At 45.2% G+C, this 22503-nt stretch overlaps 1 protein-coding gene across 1 annotated transcript; it reads right to left on the reverse strand.

Annotated features, from left to right (window-relative positions):
- Nucleotides 1-6400: 6400 nt before the first annotated feature.
- On the reverse strand, nucleotides 6401-22105 carry PPP1CC (protein phosphatase 1 catalytic subunit gamma). The gene is made up of 7 exons (XM_064168123.1): nucleotides 21923-22105; nucleotides 12603-12734; nucleotides 11262-11492; nucleotides 9649-9753; nucleotides 8630-8853; nucleotides 8059-8193; nucleotides 6401-7655 (listed from the first exon to the last, which is right to left on the reverse strand). The coding sequence occupies exons 1-7, from the start codon at nucleotides 21975-21977 to the stop codon at nucleotides 7566-7568; spliced, it is 972 nt and encodes a 323-aa protein (XP_064024193.1). The 5' UTR covers nucleotides 21978-22105; the 3' UTR covers nucleotides 6401-7565.
- Between the last annotated feature and the right edge of the window lie 398 nt (nucleotides 22106-22503).

Consider the following 22503-nt stretch of genomic DNA (forward strand, 5'->3'; position numbering starts at 1 on the left):
TGATTGACGGAGGTTACTGGTCAGAGGCTGGGAGCAGGTTATTTCCTCCCCTTCATTTTCCTCTCTCATCCCCTACGTACTAGGACAAACTGCTGTTAGCATCAGGTCTGAGACAAACTCCCCACTGAGCTCCCAGAGCTGCTGCTGTCCCTCGAGGTGGCCACTGTTGTAGCCCAGCTGCCCCCAGGCTAACGAGGACACCGCAGGCTCCAGCCACACCACTAAGCTGAAGATCAGCCATCACTCCCTCCATTAGCAACAAGGGCCTCCATTAGTTCAGCCTTTTGCAGGCCAAACCAACAGGAGATGCCCACATTTCAGCCTGGCTGGCAATGCTGTCCTCTCCCTTCTCTTCCACCTGCATCCCCTAGAGACAAGCTCACCCTTGGGCATCCCAGCTTCAGCCCATCCCTGAGGGCACCCAGCAAGGGGGGCAGGACTACCCCAATCCCACAGCTGATCCCAGTTGTAGCTTGACATCGAGAACGGCCACAGGAAAGCCTCCGTTTGCACCTGCGAGCTCTGTCCCAGCCCTCCCAGTTCACCCTTCCTCTTCGGCCAGCCCGGCGGGGCTGCAGGGCCCACAAACCTCCTGCTGCCACCACGCAACCACATCCCCACGGCGGCCTTAACCCTCTGTACATGAGGTCCCAGCCAAAGCAGCCCAGGGGGCTTAGACCAAGCTCTTGTCCCGCTGCCAGGGGCAGCTCCCACTCCCCTCAGCTCCCTGCAAATGGAGCTCTTGTGGGTCCCAGGGGATCCGCTCCCAGCAGTGGGGGCTGTTGGGGGGGCACATGGGCTCCGGGTCACCTCGTCACCCGCTGTCGGGGATGGAGAAGGCCTCACAGACGCCGTCACGAAACACCTTCGCTCCCACGCACCGGAGCCCCGCGGGGAGCTGTCCCGGGACGTCAAGGCCGCGGTTGGTGGCGGAACCACCTCTGGGCTGACTGGGGCCGCGGAGCCTGGAGCCATCACCACTGGATGGCATAACTGGGACCTAGGCAGTGGTTGGAGCTCCCCAACCTGCCCCATCCCCAAGGCCGGCCGGGGCGACCACGTCCGCTGCCCGCTCCCGGAGACAGCTCGGCGGGAAAGGACGTGGCGGCCCCCGAGGAGTCCTCGCCGCAACCGTCCCTCGCCCTGGGCCCGGCACTGCTGAGCCAAGCCCCGGGAGCACCATGGCCGCTCCCCCAGTCCCGGCCCCGCTCCCGTTCCCCCTGCCCCCGGTACCGTGCACGTCCCGACCGCGCCTGCCGCCGCCCTGCTCTGCCTCGACCCCGCCTCTGCCTCCACGGCTGGGGCCGGCCCCGCCACTCGCGGCCAGGCCCCGCCGGATCCCTTCCCACCAACCCTCCCCCACATGAGAAGGCTCCACGGAAACTTGGAGTCCACGGCCCGGGGTTCCCACTTTTCCTTTTGGGTACCTTTTGCCTCGCTCGGCTGGTCCCGTCCCTGCCGCTCCTGCCGGAGCAGGACTCGCCGGAGGGAGGCAAAACTTTTTTGCTCCTCAGCCTCCCCTTCCCCCAGCAAAGCCAGCGGACGTCCAGGCGCGACATGCAGTCGTGAGGCGGTGCCGAGCGCGGGGGCACCGATTAGCCCCACCAGGTAGGTGGAGGTCCAGGGATCAACGGTATGAGAAGCGTAAAGCCCAGAAATGAGGCCCGCGTTAGCCTCCCCCCGTTCATAGGCTCATGCTTTATCTGAAGAACTCCTTTCGTTCAGGGTGCCTGTCCAACCTTAGGACACAAGCTGCTTTGGGAAGTGGCCTGAGCAAACCTGGCTGCAGAAAAGGTCGGGGACCCACCTCTGACCGTGCCTCTGCACGGACAAACCTGAAACATTCCTAATTCTGCTCCAGTGAAGAAGCATCTCTCAAATTTTGTACTCTAAAAGCCTAAAGGCATTTGCTTGTTTTCAAAGTTTTCTTCTAGAAAGCATCCCTGTAACATGAAAAATTCCTCATGCCTCATCCCAAAGTGCACAGACCTGTCCCCATCCTCCTCCCCAAGTCGATGAGGAATCACCACAGACAGTGCCCTCCCGGAGCTATAAAACCCTTTGCCATCACCACAAAACACATACTTACAGAGCTGAGCAGCGAGACAGCAAAGGCACAACCCTGGAGCTGCAGCAGGGAGGAGTTTTATCCTGGGAGTTTCCCGCTAATTCATTCAGGTCCCAGCTGACTCCAGTAAGCACCAGCACAATCAGCTAATGATGGAAGGCACCAGCTCAGGCCTGCAATTGCAGATGGCAGAGCTGCTGAGAGCTCAACACACCTGACCTCATTTCAGTGAGGAGATTTTTAACGAGGAAACAGACAGGTTCTGCTCCCTCATCAACTGAGTCCCCTTTGTAGCACAGACCAGCATAGGCTTACCCAGCCCACGGATGCAGGTGCTGAGAGGTGCTCCCAGGCTGGTCACAGAAGTGAAGCCACGCTGTTAGAACTTACCCAACAACTGAGAGACTGAGGGACTCCCTGGTGGACTGGCAGGAGGAGACAGCACCAGCAGAGCCAAGAAGCTCTTGGTGAGGCCGAGGATGTAATTTAAGGGTGAAGCCAGCATTGTAGTACCTGAGCAGGAGAAGCTCAACTACCTCACCTTACACCTCCTCCCAGTAGGTTAAACCCCTGGTTTCTGCACTTTTTACAGTAACAGCACCTTCTCACGAGCCAAGTCTTGATAATCTTTGAGCCTCTCTGCTCTGGGATGATGTGAGTCAGGACCATGGGCCTGAGCTGCAGAAGTGCATGGACTCCCCAGAGCACCAGGACTGAGCTTGGAGTCCAGTGACATCCTCAGCACTGTCACCAGTCCCAGGACCACCAACAGCTGCTGTGTCACAGAATCACAGAACTATAGAGGTTGGAAAGGACCTCCAGACATCATTGTGTCCAACCTCCCTGCCAAGACAGGATCACCAAGGGTAGTTTGCACAGGAACACATTCAGATAGGTTTGAAAGTCTCCAGAGGAGACTCCACAACCTCTCTGGGCAGTCTGTTCCAGTCTCCCTGTGTTGGTGTCAGTCTCACAGTTAAATTCCAGTGTGAGGGACCAAGCATCAGTACTGATCACCCACAGTCAAAGTTCAGCTGGGACAGAAGATGGCCAGTGGAAGAGAGAGGGGATTGGACAGCATCTTACAAAGAACTTCTAAAACTTAAACACAACTGTCCACGAAAACCAAACATCAGAAAGATATTTTCTAAGACTGGAATCCCAGAGACTCAAGCCTTTCTTGACTGAAGCAGAGAGGGTAGAAAACCAGACTGCCTGGAAAGAGCTCAGCATCAGAGACTCAGAAGCTGTCTTCAATCCTTGAGGAGAGGGTGCCTTGCAGGCCCAGCCACCATGGGTTTAGGATGGGCAGGTCCTGCCTGATCAACCTGATCTCCTTTTATGATCAGGTTATCTGCTTGGTGAACATGGGCAAAGCTGTGGATGTAGTCTACCTGGACTTCAGCAAAGTCTTTGACACCACCTGCCACAACAAGCTCCTAGCAGAGCTGGTAGCTCATGGCTTGGACAGATTCACTCTGACATGGGTCAAGAACTGGCTGGAGGGCAGGGCCCAGAGTGTGGTGGTAAATAGTGCCACATCCAGCTGGCAACTGTCACTATTGGTGTGCCCCAGAGATCAGTGCTGGGCCCAGTCCTGTTCAATATCTTTATTGATGATCTGGACCAGGGCATTGAGTCCAGCATCAGTAAGTCTGCAAATGACACCAAACTAGGAGCAGGTATGGATCTGCTGGAGCGAAGCAGAGCCCTGCAGAGGGACTTTGACAGGCTGGATGGGTGGGTGGGCAGAGGCCAATGGGATTGAACAAGGCCAAGTGCAGGGTTCTACACTTTGGCCACAGCAACCCCAAGCAGCACTACAGGCTGGGAACAGAGTGGCTGAGAGCAGCCAGGAAGAAAGGGACCTGGAGGTGCTGGTAGAGAGTAGCTGAACATGAGCCAGCAGTGTGTCCAGGTGGCCAGGAAAGCCAATGACATCTGGCCTGGATCAGGAACAGTGTAGCTAGCAGGACAAGGGAAGTTATCATTCTCCTGTACTCAGCACTGCTCAGGCCACACCTTGAGTGCTGTGTCCAGTTCTGGGCTCCTCAATTCAAGAGAGATGTTGAGGTGCTGGAAAGTGTCCACAGGAGGGCGACAAAGCTGCTGAGGGGCCTGGAGCAGAGCCCTATGAGGAGAGGCTGAGGGAGCTGGGGGTGTGCAGCCTGCAGAAGAGGAGGCTCAGGGCAGAGCTAATTGCTCTCTACAACTCCGTGAAGGGAGGCTATAGCCAGGTGGGGTTGGGCTCTTCTGCCAGGCAACCAGCAACAGAAGAAGGTGGGACAGCCTCAAGTTGTGCCAGGGAAGGCCTAGGCTGGATGTTAGGAGGAAGTTCCTTGTGGAGAAAGTGATTGGCATTGGAATGGGCTGCCCAGGGAGGTGGTGGAGTTGCCATCCCTGGAGGTGTTCAAGAAAAGCCTGGATGGGGCACTTAGTGCCATGGTCTGGTTGACTGGATAGGGCTGAGTGATAGACTGGACTGGATGATCTTGGAGGTCTCTTCCAACTGGGTTGATTCTGTGATTCTATGAGCATACATTGCAAGCCACAATGATTAAGAACTGCTTGAGGTTCTTATTCAAAGATGTCCTTTCCTTGATCCAGTTCTCACTCAACAGTATCATTCAGAGGTTAAACCTGGGTCTACAATAAGTCATAAACATCAGTGACTTGTGTGCCCAAAATTTCTGTAACCTCACATGGAGGCCTGAGTACTGCTGGAGATTAGGTCTTACTCTGGAAGCAAAATTCTTTTGTTGTTGAACTGAAAGAAATTCACTTTACTCAAGACTGGAAGCTGCCACAGCACTGACACATCCTAGAGCAAACCAGGAACCACCAGAGATAACCTGTGCTGGAAAATGGCTTTTTGACAGCTGGATGGCAAAGAAGACTCCTTTCATCTCAGAGAAATCACACACTATGTGGAGCAACACCCCAGTTGATGGATCATGCCTCAGGTCATTGCCCAGAGTAACACAGTTGTTAGACCTGGGCCTATAGCAACAGGCCCAAGACAAGGATTGAAGAAAACTTGGGTTCATCATGACTTTCCTGCTGCCTTTTGTGGAGATCTCCAGTGAGGACTCGTAGCTTCCCTCTACAATCTGCCACTCAATGTCCACAAAGCCCTGGGCCACAGGGAAGGCCCTCAAAGGCTCATGTGCTGTTCTGTCCATCCCACATGTCAACAAGATGTTCCTGCAAGTATCATTATGGAAAAGCAGCAGGAAATTGGCAGGTGCTGCTCCTCCTCTCTCTCCACTGATCAAAACACACAGCCCTAACAAATAGGCACAAAACATGCCTCTGAGCTTTTGATCACAGGCCGTGGTGAGCTAAGCAGCTCTTCTGTCCTGTCTCTGTGGTGGAGCAGGAACCTTTCCACCTCCACCCACAGACTTCCCTCACCCAGCAGCTGGGCAGCCTGAGGTGTGTGAACCACCCCCAGGGAATGCAGCCAAGCAGAAAGTTCAGCCCAGAATAGGTCTGCATGTCACCAAAGCTGCATTTGAGGAGAGAAAAAACAAACCACAAAGCAAAAAGGCATGACAGGGTGACACGTGGAATGGCTGGTGAGCTAATCACCGTGGTAGAGAGGAGCTAATTCTCCTGTAGATACAAGTGCAAACTGGTTCCACACTGCATCAGTAAGAGGAACATGGCTCTTTGATTTGGCAGGGAAATACATCAGAAACAAAACAAAACAATCAATGGCAAGGGACTGCCCCAAACATACATTCCTGTCAAAAAAGCTTGGCTTGCTTCAGAGATGAAGGAAAGCTCACCTGCTGAGCAGGACAGAAAAGCAGAGCCAGAATTTAACTGAACTGGGCATTCAGAGACAAGCTACCTCCTCACAGTCAGGTTCCACCAAGCAAAGAATTTTATCCCTGTGGCTGTTCTAGAGCACCTCTGCAGGCCCAAGATGCCGACTCCCACTAGTGGGAGGGACCTGGACTTGAATGTCATGTTCCCACGTTACAGGAAGAGAGGAAGTGGCCTGCAGTTGCATCAAGGGAGGTTTAAGATGGACATCAGAAAAAACTTCCCTGAAAGGGTTCTCAAACACCGGAACAGGCTTCCCCAGAGAGATGGATGAATTCTCATCCCTGGAGAGGTTCAAAAGAGGCAGAGACCTTGTGCCGAGGGACACGGTTTAACATCAGATGTGGCAGAGTTAGATAACAGTTGGACTGAATGACCTTAAAAGGTCTCCAACCAAAACAATCCTGCAATTCTAAAGCTCCAGCAGTGGATCAGGATCAACAGTCCTGGTTAAAAACATTCCTCTAGTGCTTGTAGCTCAGACAAATCCAAACCAAGAACTTGTGGGTTTCCAGAACAATTTATTTACCTAAGCCAAGTCCTCTGCTAGCAGTGGTGATAAACTGACACCGAGAGGGTTTAACAATTTCTTAATTTAATAAGTGATTCTCACTACATGGTATTGTACACTGTTATCTGTTCAAAAAAGATTAACAGGTTTTAAAAAACAAGATTCTGTGAGATTCATATAAACCAGTGGTCAAGATCGACGCCTCCGGTTGGCTGCTCAAGCTCTTTGCTAGGTTTCTTTGTAGAACAAAGTCTTTCAACTAAAAAGCACAAACCATTTGGGCAGATCTAGAACCATTTGGGACACCTCCAGCTGTCTGAGAGTGGCTGCAAAGACTGACACCACCATCAGACTGTCCACATGATGGAACGCACGGAAACAGTACAAAAAGTGTTTACTGTGGTCAAGAACAGAAGAGACAGCACAGCACTTCTGCTGCCTACTCCAGCCAGGACTTCCTCAGTCTCCAGGAGGAGGCGTGGACAGGAAGCCCCACAAGCTCGGATTGCTGGGGTGTGTACCAAGTTTTCTAAGCAAACTTTGGCTTCAGGAAGGACACGAACACTTAAAACAATGGCTTTAATTGTCATCTGAAGTATACGGAGAGAGGGAGTGTGTCTGAATTAAATACACATCATGCCAGTGATGCTGGCAAGGTTCAATGTTACTCCTAACGTCGACAGCAATAAAACTAACATGTAGAAGATGAGACATTAAAAGAAAAGCAATCCCTTTAAAACAAAATTGAATGTAAAAAAAAAAGTTCACAGTGGTCTGTATAAACAGCATGTCATTCTGACAGTAACAAATCTCTACTCTCACAGCACACTAGCGCCCTCTTTAGATCCTAAAGAAGAAAACAAGCATTGCCACTACTCCTGAAGAGTCAGTTGTACAAACTACCCATGAGGATGGGATAAGCTGCTGTGGAGTGTACAGCTGGAACACCAAACGGAAGGGGATTTTAAAACTCTTTCCTGGGAGGGAGAAAAGTCTTTCATTCGCTGTTACAACCAGCAAATGCCATTCATCGAATCAAAAGGAAAACCACAAGCACATTTATCTATTTTGAGCAAGCTGAACAGTACACATGACAGTTTAAAAATGGAGGTTATATAATATAGTACAAGTCCCAACAAGGCAGTGCCAGAGTGACTATTTCTTTGCTTGTTTTGTGATCATACCCCTGGGAGGCGTTACAGGTCTGCTGGAATTGGGCTTCTTCTTCTCTGCAGGTTTCAAAATCTGCAAAAAGAGTTCAGTCATTCAGCAAAATGTTTTAGCTTTCTTACCATCAAACAATTAATTCACTAGTAAGGGTGTTAGGCCATCTGGACAAGTCATGAATGTGCCATGAAATAAAGTTTCTACTCAGCGCTTGGACAAAGGCTTAGGGCAGCTGGTTGGTGATCCCATGCCAGTGGAGGGCAGCTAACAGCCGATGGATGATTTAATTCCAGCATAAACCAGTCCATCTACTCATACCAGCACAGGCTGAGCACATTCTCAAAGACCTGAGTACAAACAGCCCTGCCCACATGAGATATCTTCAAAGACCTATCTGAAACAAGTGTTGTTTTGAAACAGAAAAGCACCAATTCAAAATAGGGTGGATTCAAAGTGTGAGGTAAGATCTTCAGATACACACCTGAAAAGAGCACATTAGAGTTTCATCCACACTCATCATGGCACCTGCATTATCAAACTCTCCGCAGTAATTAGGGGCAGAGAAGAGAGTTACCAACTGCCTCTTTGCAAAGAACTCATATCCATCTTCAACAACCTTTAGAGAGAAGAGAAAGAAATATTAGACTGGATGACTTCTTCTGACCAAGGTGCAAAGCAGCTTTAATAGAGCCAGCAGACAGAAAAATCTAAGCGGCACGAGTTCCCAACTTTTAACACAAAAACAGGAGTATCACGTCAGGATACAATTCAGCAACAGCATCATAGGTTCAAGACAATCTTGTTCAGGAATCAGTTTATCACTTTATATGTACTGAGAAAAAAATGCCCATTACAAAAGTTGCTAGACATGGGCACAAGTTGTTCAGAGTAGAGTCTGGGTATTTAAAACTTGGCTGGACAAGGTCCTCAGCACTTCAGGCTTTCATTGCCTTGTCTTGTGTTGAGGATACGAATGGAAGATTGAATTGAATGACCACCTCATGTCTCTCTGAACCCAATATACAATGGGTTAATGTACAGGAGTGAAATACCTGATGAGCTCTGCATATGAGATCCAAATCATGTTTGTGGAGAAACTTCGCAACCACTTCAGCACCAAATGTAAAGGACACTCCTCTGTCATTTTCACCCCATCCCAAGACATCCTTGTCAGGGTCTGACCACAGGAGATCACAGAGTAGACCCTGATCTGGTACATCAGTGGGGCGCATAATTCGTCTTATCTGCTCCATTGATTGAAGATCTGGTGACAAACCTGTTTACAGAGTTAAAGGTAGTTCATGTTTTAGTCCAACTTTGCTCTGCAGGACTGAGGTATCAAAGACAAAAATGATCTGCGTTCAAACCGGTTCACCACTGCAGCGTTACACTGCTCAATGGCAATGTTAGCTGACATTTAATCCAGCCCGTATTGTAAAGCTTTTGTGACAGAGAAAAGTCACCTTCTAGAAGCTGAAGCAAGATCAGCAAAGCCATTTCCACATTTTACAGGATTACAATAATCTCAGTGTAATATTTTGCAAGTGTCTGTTAGAAGAGCTGTGAAGGAAAAGAGGCATTGACACTAGAAACTACAGGGCATGTTTACTTTAAGGATCAGGCTGAGGAAGATGAAATACAGTATCAAACAGCCCTTGTGGCTTTTCTCACCCATGCCTCCACAGGCAACTGCAATTACTTGCGGGTGATAAAACATCTGAGTGTTACTTTGAAAAGGTGCATGAAGCAAGTATCACAGCATAACAGAGCCAATTCCTACCACTGAAACTCCAGCCTCTCAGCCTGGGTGGGGCTTTGAGCACCTTGATCTAGTGGTAGATGTCCTTGCTCATGGTGGGGGTATTTTACTGGATTTTCCAGTAACAGTGCTTCCAACCCAATCCATTCTACAAAACCATCTGTTCTCAGAATGTATATAAACTCAGTAAAGATACTCAGAAGAATAAAGCATATTTAACATGCCTAAAGTTTCTGCAAAGTCAACATGACATTGCCATGATGGATATCAGCGCACTACAGTTCCTCTGTCAACCAAGGGACTGTTACTCACCCCCATGGCAGCAGAATATTTTCTCATCCACAATGGCTGCAATTGGTAAACAGTTAAAACAATCTGTGAAGGTTTTCCACAGCTTAATATTGTATCTTCTCTTACCTAGAAGATATTTTGTAGAAGAAAACCCAGAATTAATCAATATGCTTTTCAAAGAACTATAACCAACCTAACATGGCTGCCTTAAGTTTAAGGGCTTGCAAAACAAAAGCATTCAAGCCTCCACACAATGACCTTCTCTGCTATCTGCTGACACACTTTATTGCTTCTAAGAAAGTTGAAAAGCTCCTTAGTGTGGCAAAGTGCTCTGCAGCAACTCTCAGGGCAGCACAGGACTCTGCAGTCCTAACATAGTTTTGGAAAATTATCCCTTGGAGAACATGACCCATTTCAGGAACTCTTGCTATTTGCTGTTTCCTTCAGGAGAAGACAGCAATTCTTGGAAATCAGATTTCCTTCAAAAATCTGCTAGTGCTTCAGAGAAAGTCCTGCTAAGCAAAGAAATGGGACTGAAAAATGAAACTGCTACAATTTTACTTTCAAAGGGACTCTCCCGACAGACATGAACCCTGAACACATTTGTGATATATGACTAAGCCTATGATTAATCTCTGAGGAGTCTGAAATACCAGACATCTTTGTTTCCTCTCTGAAGAACAAGACATGGAGAGTACATCTTGTCAGCTACGAGCCAAGTACACCCAGAACACAAGTTGTGCTTCAACACATCATTAATTTAACCATTTACTCTCTTCTACGTTATCAGGATTTATAAAGTTGCACTCTTTGAAACACACAATTCTGCTTCAAAGCAGAACTACTTGCTATCTTAGGGCTAAGGTCTACAGTACAGTCTTGATCACAAGAGACCTTAGTGCACCCATGGTGACAAAGCTACACCTTGTCTGCTTGACAGGAGTGCTCATGATAACCAGGTAAGTACAAGCACATTTTCTCACTGAAAGGCTGACACACTGGTTCCAGTAACTGCAGCTGAAACCACCTACTGAAGGAGCAAATATCTGGTGCTTCAACCAAGCACACATCACACTGAAGGCTTCATACATGCTGTGCCCCATTTATGAAGAAAAACACTCATTCTGGTCAAAGCACCAGCACAGAATACAGCACAACTGCATCTAGAGAAGGGCAAAGTCTTTTTTTTTAAATATTAAAAAGTTATAGGTCTTAACCTCAAGAGGACTACAAGCAGTGTAACAACCACAAAGACCAGCCCATTCTCCCAGTTAAGATATAAGTACACATCATCATCCCTTGGATCCAAGAAAACAGGAGCATCTGTAAAGCACAGAAAGTAAAATTCCTTCATTTTTTCATTAGATGACCTTATCTTATGAACTTTAACAACATGTACCAGCGAGAACTGTGGGTTTACAGTGGCCAATAAATAACATTACCCACTTACTGCTTTGTAATTGGAGGCTTGGATAACAGGGAAAGGACACGTTTTCCCCTCTAAAACAGGCCACAGGCCCCCATGAAGCATGCGAAGGGAGATGCAGCTGAGGAAAGAACCATCTTAACGCTGCAACAGCAGCACTGCCTGCTCTGTTTCCCCAGCCAAAGACATGCACATCTGTGTTACTTACATTCATCGTAAAACCCATAAATTCTATTGATGCTGGCACATTCGTGGTTCCCTCTGAGCAGGAAAAAATTCTCTGGGTATTTAATTTTGTAGGCCAATAGAAGACAAATTGTTTCTAAAGACTGCTTTCCTCTATCAACATAATCTCCAAGGAACAGGTAGTTGCTTTCTGGTGGAAACCCTCCATATTCAAAGAGTCGAAGCAAGTCATAGTACTGCCCATGGATGTCACCTGAAAGAGAATGTACAAATTACATGTAAGGGCCCCTCTGATATATTCTTTGATTCTAGTTTCACAAGAAGCTTACAACTAGGTGCTGCCTACAACACATTTTAAAAATTACAGAGTATCTTAATGCACATAAATGTATCCCGTTCTGAAGTCTGACATCTGCAGTTAACTGCACCAAGCTGAAGCTTGTAGCTACTTCAAAACACTCATGTGTCTAAAATGAAATCAAAATTCCAAGACACCAGATGTATGGTCAAATGCAAATACGACAACCTGCTAAGTGTTCTACTTGACTAGTGGCTGTGAGATCAGGAAGCTCCACCTCATTCTTGGTATTTCCACGCAGCATCAGTGGTACTGATAGAAAACTGACCACTTATGGAATTTGCTTTGCACCTTCTCTGATGTCTTTTTGAAACACTGCAATTCAAATTGTAGCAGTGAAATTGTGTTGAAAATAAAATTGGTATTTCTGCTTTTGGTTTAAATTATGGTTTACTTTCTGGCAAGCAGAATGCTGGATCATTATTTTAGACTACGAGTGTTATAAATATTGAATGAGCTGCTTCCTCAGTGTTGGAGCAGAACAAAATGCTGTTTGCTGGAAGCTTTTAAAAGTGCATTTATTGAGGCTTTTATTTTGACATTCTTCATTCTTTTAGCATAATGAGACATCTAGATGTGTGCAAAATGAACACCACTGTGTACACTTAAGAGTGAAATCAAACTAGAAAGTCATTCCAAGAAATAGGACAGAAAATTTGAGTTTCTAGCAAGATTTTTAAATATTGTCTGAACAGCTGCTACAATACACTCCTGCAGTTCTCCTTTGTTTCCCTTGTTCAGTCATGGCAAGGCCAAGAACTATTTCACTAATACTCCTTCCAGTTCTTGTTTGGGTTCGGATTACTTTGATTTCCCCTTCAATTCCCATGTTTATTATTTCCTCCATATTCCTCTGCCCTAAGCATCCAGCAGGGTTTTATTTTCCTCTCTTGGTACATGTATTTGTTAGTTCCACTGTTAATAAGTCAAAGTAGAATGTGGCATTTGTTCTCAGCTTAAGGTCTGCATTTACCTAACACTCCGAATCAGAAACAGGGTACTCACCACATATTTTCAATGGAGCTTCAAGTTCTAGTAGAATAGGCTGACTCAGAAAGATTTCTCTGGATTTCAAACACAGTCCTCTGATTTCGTTCTCTTGAAGCTGGACATTTTTGCCTGGTTTTGATCCTCTCACTGTCAGGAGTCAGAAATCAAGTTAGCAAAATCAACAATGTCCCTTGAGTTATTTTAAGAACTAAATGCCACTGCAATGGAGAACAAGAAGATAAAGGAGTAATGTCAGTCTATGAGGTGAAACTGCACTGCTGTGTCACCAGAGAAAGGGTACTGTGCTCTGCTTTGGTTTTGTTATTGCCATGTAACAGAATTCATGGCTCAACACTTCTCCTGTTAAATGTCACATTTTAAATAGCATCAGTTTAGTTCTATTTATTATAAAACCATCTCTTACAATGTGACTATATACATATTTTTCTTTTTTGAATGAAGCAGCTCTGCACTTGTTCTCTGGAAAGCTGCCTGAACTTGAGAACCATCTAATCAACACTGTAGCCCAAACATGCAAACTTCTAACTGTGCCCAAGACAGCATCTAAGTGAAGAGATCCCAGCACCAACAGACACTGTGCTTCCCCATTCTGCACTGCAGTTAGTAACAACCATGAAAGAACAACAAGCAAATGATTGCAAGGTCTGAACTATAGGCAAGGAGGCATTTTTGGATCACAGATAGAATAACTCTCTTTATCACTGTCTCTGAGCAGTGAAAAACAACCTATTAGGAATTCTATCTCCCAGCCTCAGACCACTTCATCCTTCACACCTCCCCTCCATCACTGCTTCTATTTCCCCACTGCAACAATTCACAATACCTGGTTCCCTTTAATATCCCCTAAAGACAAGGAATCAGCTCGGCCTAACAGCACCAGCACAGCTTTCCCTCCATTTATCTATCACTTCTGCCCCCACTTTCTGTTCCCCAGAAATACAAAGGCCATTCATATGGCACCAGTTCTGTGACCACGGCTAAGTCATGCCACAGCATTAGCTGGGTTAGGATAAGACTAACTAAAAACTGTGATTACGCTGTAACTGGTGAAGCTTACATTTTTATTTGTTTCAAACCCAGTGACAACACGAAGGACTGAATAAAAAAAATCCTGTAGCAAATTCCATTGGTTTGGCTGCATCAAAGCTGAATGACCTCAGAATTTTAGGCTCAGATGCCTGGAAACACTCTGACAACAGCTCCAGAAACAAAATCACTGGTAATGCTGCCTAGACAGGCAACTTGCTGTGTATAACTCACATGTCATTGAGATGGAATAACTGATACTCCTATCCAAAAAAAGGCTTTGTCTTTAGTTGCAAAAAACAGCAAGCAAACAAGAACCTGTACAACACTATCTTCCTGCATAACTTTCAAAATAACATTCCACTCTAACTCCCCCGGTACTGTTCAAGCTCTGAATGAGAAATCTGGATACTACAGGTGAGTTAAATCCCTGTATGTCACTGTGGGCCTTGAGTTAGATGAAATCAAGAAGTGAGAATTGCAGGAAGTAAGGCTGGGCATGTTTTAAGAAGCACAAGTACAAAAATGGTTGTGTTCCATAGGGATTACAATTTCTCATTTGCACAAAAGCTTCCTACTTTTGTGTAAGTCTCTGATCAAGCATAAAAAACACTGTTCGGCCAGCATGAATCTTATCTAGACTAAGAATATCATCACAATTCTGTGATACTCATCCATAAAACCAAGTGCCATTGGACACAAACTCTAACAGTACTCACAGGGTTACTATCAAACCAGTTTCACCATGCACACTGACTCCCAGAAACCAAGTCATGGTGGCTAGGGCTATCCTACAAAACCACTGTTGATAGCCTAAAAAACACCACCTTTCCTCAGACAAGCTCTGAAATTAAACTTTTGCTCCAATTACAGTATCTACTGACAGTGACATTAAGTTAATTGTAGGTCAAATGTCAGGGCTTCAACAGTCTTATCTTTCAAACACTACAAGATCCTTTATTCTCCACTGCTGATGTATTCTCACCCAGCATTGACATTACATGGCAACACTGGAATTACCACTAAGCTTCATGTCTTCCATTAAAATATTGGAAGTAATGAAGCATATAAATGAAAGTTAAAGCTTTGTCACAGCAGTTTATCACACACAAGGCTTTTCATCCACAGTCATTTCTTCATCCGTAAAGCGATTTTCCAAACACTCCCGAGCAATGAGCAAGCCACTCAAAATGCCAAATATCCAGAAGCAATAAAGAACAGAAATGTACAGAATAAAGTGATCATCTGGCTGGATTACAAATGTTGTATTTCCCTCTACTCTTAAATTTTACAATAGAATCATTCAGGTTAAGAAGACCTTTAAGATCATCAAGTCCAACCATTAACCAAACATCACAAAGTCCACTGCTGAACTTTGTCCCACAGCACCACACCTGTGTAGCTTTTAAATCCCTCCACAGATGACGATTCAAGCACTTCACAGGACAGTCTGTGTCAGGACTTTTGAGATAATACAATACACTTATACTCAGCTTTCTAAGAAGCCAAAAATGCAAATTTCCATGATTTGGTCTTGTCAGAAATTGCTAAAACCAAACCCTGTATGTCACATCCATACATTAAAAAGTATAAAATGTTATGAAGACTCTGTAATGCACTGAGTCACTAAAAGTAATGAATAAAACATTCCCTTTTGATGAAGATTAGAAGAAAATCTTATAAACTACTGATTCAGGCCCAGGTTTCCTATGTTTCTCCAACGTATTTATCTGGAAACAGCAAGAGTTTTCGTTCAGTCACCTGCTTATGGAAAATCCTGACATGATACAAAATACTGCTTTGCTGAAGTTCCACACTCACTATCAGACAGCAGAAGGAAGAAAGAGAGGACAATCTGATCCCATTCTGCAGCACATTGCCTGCTGATGACATTTGGACCATATTTGTCCAATGCAGAATAAACAGAACAAACAAGACTGTTCAACTTCTAACATCAACCTATATGTCCTGAAAAGTTGATGGGGAGGAAGTTATTTTGGGCTTCAGACGAATCAAATATGCAGAACTGGTTTGAGAGAGCTGTATTTTTAGTGCAAGGATTTTCTCATCCCCGATGAAAGAACTGGCAAGAAAACGCAGGATGTTCTGCCTGAATTACTTCTTAAAAGGTTTCTCAGAGTCTTCAAGTCACTCAGTCCCACTGAGAAAGGCAGAAGTAATACACTGTGAAAAATATGTTGTGCTTACAATTTCTTTTCTCTGCTTTGGTCCAAAACAAGGCAACCTGTCGAGATCAGACAGTATGATAATAATTGGCAGCTTGGTCATAAAGTCAAAAGAGCAGCTCGATAGTACTGAACATGCACATTTGTTCTTCCAGCGCATAAGAAATAACCTCTCAGAAGTGACAGCCTGGAACTGACAGAACAAGCTAAAGATTAATCAGTTGAGGAAAAAAAGTCAGCTCATTTCAAATGATATTTTATTTATGTCTTGTCTCAACATACTGCTGCACTACTTCCAGACATCAATGCATTCCAGTCCTCATTTAGGCAGAGATGCTCCTCTTCTCAAACATCATTTTTGTAGCTTGAATGTCAATGTCCATTCTGGGCAGTCTTCTAACAAATAAAATCTTCACTGTATAAGTATGAGAAGTTTAGGAAAAGTAAGTTCTGCACTGCACAGAAAAGACCCTGGGGACTGGATCGTCTTCTCCAGAGCTACTTATTTGAACACAGGTTACAACTACTAAAATTAATGCTGCTTTCCAAGACAAGGAGGAAAACTGCTGGAAAGCAACAACAGAATCCAACTCCAAAATGAGTGTTATAAAGGTGAGTGTAGTGAGAAAGCCGCCCAGCAGAGGGGGAAAGGAAGGAAAAGGCAGAAGAATAAGAACGGCATTCCAGTCATTTTGGCGCAAGCACACAGAGTTGGCAGCTGCCAGGAGCTAAATCACCACCTGACACCTAGGACAACTTTTATATTTTATTTGTGAAGAATAACTGGGTCAAGAACTGCAGGATTTAGAACGTACAACAACCAGAAGACCACATGCACACAGAGTATAACAGATTGCTAACACCACATCCCATCATCAGTGCTTTCCAACATTCAGTTTAGTACCACAATCCTTAAGGCAGGCAAATGCTACTACAAAACTGTGTAAATCACCTCATTCCAAGTTAATATAAAAGGGACAGATTGTTAGGAAAGCATTCAGAAATATTAGTGATTCTAGTAATCTCATTTTCCCTCAGTATAACAATAAAAGCAGCAGCTGAAATGCTGTCAGCTCAAGTGCTAGAATCAAGTTCTTGCACAGAAAATGTTTCAAAGAAAATAGTCTATCAGCAGAGCAGTTCATTTTCTGGCTTATTAAACCAGTCTCTCAGTTTTACCCTATTTTACGTGATGCCTGCAATCCCAGAGACAGCTCCAAAAATACCACAGGTTGTTTTGAATCTTGTTTTTAGCAGTTCCTGATGACAGTTTTGCATTCAAATTTTGCACCACATGCACAAAGGGAATAAATAACTTGTAAGTGGTTGATGTAAAAAAAAGGTTTTACTCTACTGCAGGCACTACCAACTTTGATCAGATAATTTAAAATTCAAAATTGAAACTCAAAAGCAAATCCTCACTGCCCAAGCTTCTAAAAAGAAAAAAAAATGGAGTCTGCTTTTCAGTATGATGTGGGTTCACAGTAGCATTATCAAACAAGATTCTGCATGACTGAAAAATGTTCACCTTGTAACATCTTTCCACACTGGAGAAAGCTACACAGCTACAGGTACTCCCACCCAACATAAATACTCAGATATATGCCACCATTTTGCTGACTGGGCAGCACAAAATTTATCTCATTTATCTGAATCCCCAGCAGTGATAAGAATCGAATCCTCATCTTCCCAACATAGAACTCTTATTTCCTGTTATTTGAAACTGCAGAAGGTAACAGTAACATTAAGCTACACAAACCATAGAAAATTAGATAGTTTGAGGTTAAAAAGCACTGCTTGCCTGTTAGAAAACTTATCACAGTATCTGCACAATGAAATCTGATCACATTTCAGACAAACATCTGAGAGAATCAGAAACATATAGCAGTATATGAAGTTAAACAGCAGCTTCCTATCAAATCAATGCTGTTATTGGGCAGAAAGGTTGGAAAAAATCAGAGAAAAATTTCTTCTCTGTTGTCAGCAGAAGTTTATCTATATTCTTTAGCTCAACTATTTTTAATAACTGGATGATCCTCCTTCCCCATTTAAAGCAAATTAGAGAGAATATCTCCTTGACAGCTATACAACAGGCTTTACCGGGAATAGAACTCTGTGGGTGTATAAACAGCAAAGTTTTGAGGATTTAGAGTCTTCTTGCCCATTTTAGTGCACTAACCAGGATTTCAGCTCTCAGAATGGCTACCACCATCCTAGCCTCATGTGTCTTTATCCATTCATTATTAAGATTTCTCTTCATAGCATCTGAAGAGGCTGAAGCCCAGAAAAGATTTTAAGCATGGTATTTCAATTACGTATGTTGAAATGATGATCATAGAATGTCAGGGGCTGGAAGGGACCTCAAAAGATCATTTGGTCCAGCCTCCCTGTCAGAACAGGATTGTTTACTGTTACCGTGGCAAGACCAGGACAGCTCAATCTTGGTTTGCAGATATGGTTCTATGAGCCCCATTCTCAAACCGTACCCTACTTATCTGTGAACAGCTGCCAACACTCTAGATGGAGGAAACAGATAAGGAGCTCAAGTTCTAGGAACGCTACCTGACACGACATGAAAGGAAGCCATGCTCACGCTCAGGGAATGTCGGGATTTGTCACTCATTCTTCACCTGGAGTTGAGCAGGAATTCTGCCATTTCCTGCAACTTTCTGTGACCACAGATGCCACCAATTTTTAATTTCACAGGGAGCTTTCCTATCGTTTTCTTGTCTACCAGCAGACAGGCACAGCTGGAAGCTCAAAAATATGAACCTACTTACACCCTCCAATACTTGGCCTAGGAGAAAATTTGGTCTCACATTTTCCCCATCCTGTTCCTCAGTACAGGGAGTTAGTTCCATCAACACTTGATCCTTTATCCATTATCCAGGGCACTGAGGAAACATTTAAATACTTAGTGGGGGATACTGCAATTTACTATACTTTAGAAGCATCTGTCATGTGAAAACAGTTACTAAAGTGACAAAAAGTAGACAACCTCTACTCATGAAATTGTTCCTGGCAGAACACAACCTTCATGAGTAAAAAAGCTAAGAAATAAAAAAATCAATTACAGAACTGAATCTGTATGCTCAGCGTTTTCACTGAACAGCTTTCCAAGGCTCAGAACAATGTTAGTGCAAAATGCTTTTTGTGACATTTCAAACCCAAACAGCTCTTACTAGAAACATTTGGATCAAATATTTACCTTAGAATGCGAAGATAAATATATACTTCTAGGCCTTTTCAAGAATAAACTAATAATTCCAGCTAGCTAGCCTAATGTGGGTGGGAGAATATCAACTATTTTGGGAGAAAGTAAGAATAATATCATTGCATCAGATACATCAGGATCAAAAGCAAGTAAAACTCCTCACAAATACATCATTAATAGCCACTATTAAGACGAAAAGCAAGAGTAATTTATTATTCACCCTTCAGCCACTTCACTTTACCTCAAGCATTAAGCTAGATGCCACTCCTGGTGTCACCCTCGGTCTCTTCCAACAGTACAATGCTAAGGCATGTTATAATCCACAAATAATGGTATTTTCACACTGATTTGAGGTATCTCATTAAGAATCTCCTTAATACTTGGGTTTGGTATCCCTAAAAAAGAAGGGATAACACTCCCATCCCACATCCTCTGCATTTCACTAGCAAAATCACCTAAAGTTAACTGTTAGAAAAACATACAAACAGTAAAAGTTTAAAGATGGTTGTAATGAAATACCAAACAGCTCTGAAAAACAAAACTTAAGCAAAGGTTTGGGACCTGCAGTTTGTGAGCTGATTATTAAAGCAGATTTTGCAGTGTTTTCATGCTTGAGTGCAATTTTAATCAGTGCACAACCTTGTCTGGAAAAGCTATCACTGGAAGCAGAGTTGTGGTGCAGGTGCAGCAGACTTTGCATCATTAACACTGTGCAGCTCTGCCAGAAGCACACAGAAAATTCACTTTTTGTTTGCTCCAAATGTAAACACACACACACTTCAGGTATTTTTACCCCTCCATATAATACCATGCAGATCTTGACCTTAGAAGTTCAGTCCCTGTCACACATTTAGCCAGCCCATTGCAATTTCAGGGAAAGGATGAATTAAGTCAGCCTCAGAAAAGTTACAGTTTGCACTGTAACTCATACAGTTCTGCTCTCTATCAAAAAAGTAGCGTTGTCTAAAATGCAGCAGTAGCATTTTGCTGCTTTCTGGACAAGAAACATTAAAATGACAGCCTGCCACAAAGGTCAATCATTACCCTGTCTGGCAAAGACCTTTATAACAGACGTTTAATAAGCAACAACAACCAAAAGCAATAGTATGGGTTGATAATACTGGTAATTGTTTTAAATACTGCAAGCCAACCGCTGCCTCACAGAATCTCACATCCCAGCAGAAATGTCAATAAGGGAAAAATATTAATTTCAGTTGGCAGCTGATGCAACCTCAAGTAACATCTTTAGTTGTATGAACCCATCTCTTAAAAGATCTTGTCAGTAAACCTTCTGAAGCCTGATTTACCAACTCTCATCTCCTCCAAACGTTTAATACCAGTATAAGCTGGGTAACAACGTAATATATTGACGTAGGACACATTGCTACCTTGTGAAACTTTAGACAAGTAATTTAAGAGTCACTCGGATCTCTTTCTTGGGTGTTTTTGACGTTAAGAACTTACACTTTAAGAAAGCTGCAAAAGTTACATTACGGGAAACTGAGTAAGAATAATAACGAATACCTGCAGTAAAGTTGAGCATACATCAGTGTGTCACCAAAGCTAAGACATACAGGATCTGACATCTACAAGCCATACCATCAGTTTCAGGAAAATCCTGGTCTACATTTATGAAGACTTTTTAAGATTTCAAAGCAGTAACGAGCAAAACCCAAAACAAAGCAGAGGAAAAACTCCATTTACTTTTACTCTTTCTCGTTCAACAGTGTCATAAAACACCTAGAGTAGCACTATGGCTTCTCTGCCTGACCTTTTGCTATCCAAACCATTACACAAGCAACATCGTCTAAGAAGGAAAGAGTGTAACAGAGCTGAAAGGCATTGCTTCACCATTTGTCTCAGTAACATCTCAGATGACTTCATGCTAAATGGAAAAAAGTTAAATCCCTGACCAAGCGCTCTTCAAGTGTAACTGCAGATCAGATGCCTGCTCTGACATACATCAAATAAGGCTGGATCAGGCAAGCTTCCTTCTCTGAACAGTTATGATTTTTCTTGATGCCTGGCTACTTCTCAGCATTTTGCCCTGAGAAAATTCAGCTGCCAATTCTAGTTCGGTGCTGACCTCTGCAACCGAAGGAATGATACCTTAAAACACGACCTGCAACTTTTAAACGTTTCTCTGATTTAGATACTCCCAGGCGGGGACTCTTCCCAACACAAAAGCACCGACAACTACAGGACAGTAAGCCCGTGCACAGACTCCCTGAAGCACCGAAACCCAGCCCTCTAAAGCCACCATATGTTACGAATTAAGAGCCAAAGTCCCATGATGGCACGAAAGCAAGCGGCTAATCAAAGCTAAACCCACGATATCCTGAAACCCACTGCAATTCTCCTCACGACTTTCTGAAACCCTTCCTCAATAGACTCTTTAAACAGGCGAGGTCTTACTCCAGAATCCTACGAGTACTCGGCCGAGAACAGACCCCATGTGTATGTGTGGAAGGCAAGGGGAAAGCCTGGAGTTTTAAAAACAGTCATACGAATGTAACACTAAATTAAGCATCTTCTTAGAGCTGCAGGGGAGAAGGAAGGGGACAGCCGGCTGGTCCCAGCACTGCACCGGGACCGCAGAGGGGACCAGAGAGCAAGAACAGCTCGGAAACACGGGCGCTAGGGGAAAAGTTGGGGCTGAAGGGCTGAGCCGCCTGGAGCGAGGCGGCGGCGAGTCCCGGGAAGACAAAGCGCCTTGGTGCCCCTCCATTTTGGTCCCCCCGAACCCGCCGGGCGGTCAGGACGCGGTGCATCATCCGCGGCGCTGCCTGAGGGGGAACCACGGAGACGCCGCACAGCCGGGCCCCGAGCACCGGCCTGGTCGCCACCGACCCCACAGCCACCCGCCCGGTGCCTTCCCCGGCCCTCACCCTCCAGCAGCCGTTGGATGATGCTGTCGATATTGAGCTTGTCTATATCCGCCATCGCCTCTCAGCGGCTGGGCGGACCTCTCCCCGCGGCTCCCCTCCCTCCGCTCGCCTCTGGGCCGGCCCGACTTCTCTCCTGGTTCTGTCTCGTTTTGCCCCGTCCTCCTCTCCTCCCCGTTTCTCTCCTTCTTCTCCCCCCGCCCCCCCCCTCCAACGCCGCTCAGCAGAAACGGAGCTCTGAACAAAATGGCCGCCACCCCCTCAGCGAGCTCGCCCGGCGCACTGATACTAGGAGCGCGATGCGGCTCACCGGAAACCCTTTAGAGGCCGGCGGGAAGAACGGGGCGGGGCCATGTGCTGCGTCCACGCCACGATCGCGATATCCTTCCGCTCACGAGTGGGGAAGTAGTGCGGCGTTGCCGCTTGCATGTCTAGCGACTGTCCGTCCAAATTCAGCCATGAGCTGGGCTGGGGAGGCCGTTTGGCGCATGCTGAAGGCGGGAGGCGGTGTCTGGGGTTGGGCTTCTATCAGTGCTACCTCCTCATGGCACCTGGTCTGAGTTCAGACTGCCCGAACGAGTGAG

This window comes from Pogoniulus pusillus, chromosome 30 (assembly GCF_015220805.1).
Source record: "Pogoniulus pusillus isolate bPogPus1 chromosome 30, bPogPus1.pri, whole genome shotgun sequence".
Classification (NCBI taxonomy): domain Eukaryota; kingdom Metazoa; phylum Chordata; class Aves; order Piciformes; family Lybiidae; genus Pogoniulus; species Pogoniulus pusillus.

What these genes read in the sequence shown, in the direction of transcription:
- PPP1CC (XM_064168123.1), bottom strand. Translation starts at nt 21,977, where the DNA reads ATGGCGGATATAGACAAGCTCAATATCGACAGCATCATCCAACGGCTG. An exon ending in AGCTCCATTGAAAATATGTG is followed by an intron (nt 11,493 to 12,602) that starts GTGAGTACCCTG and finishes ATTCTCTTTCAG; the next exon opens with GTGACATCCATGGGCAGTAC. An exon ending in TCATATGCAGAGCTCATCAG is followed by an intron (nt 8,194 to 8,629) that starts GTATTTCACTCC and finishes TTCTCTCTAAAG; the next exon opens with GTTGTTGAAGATGGATATGA.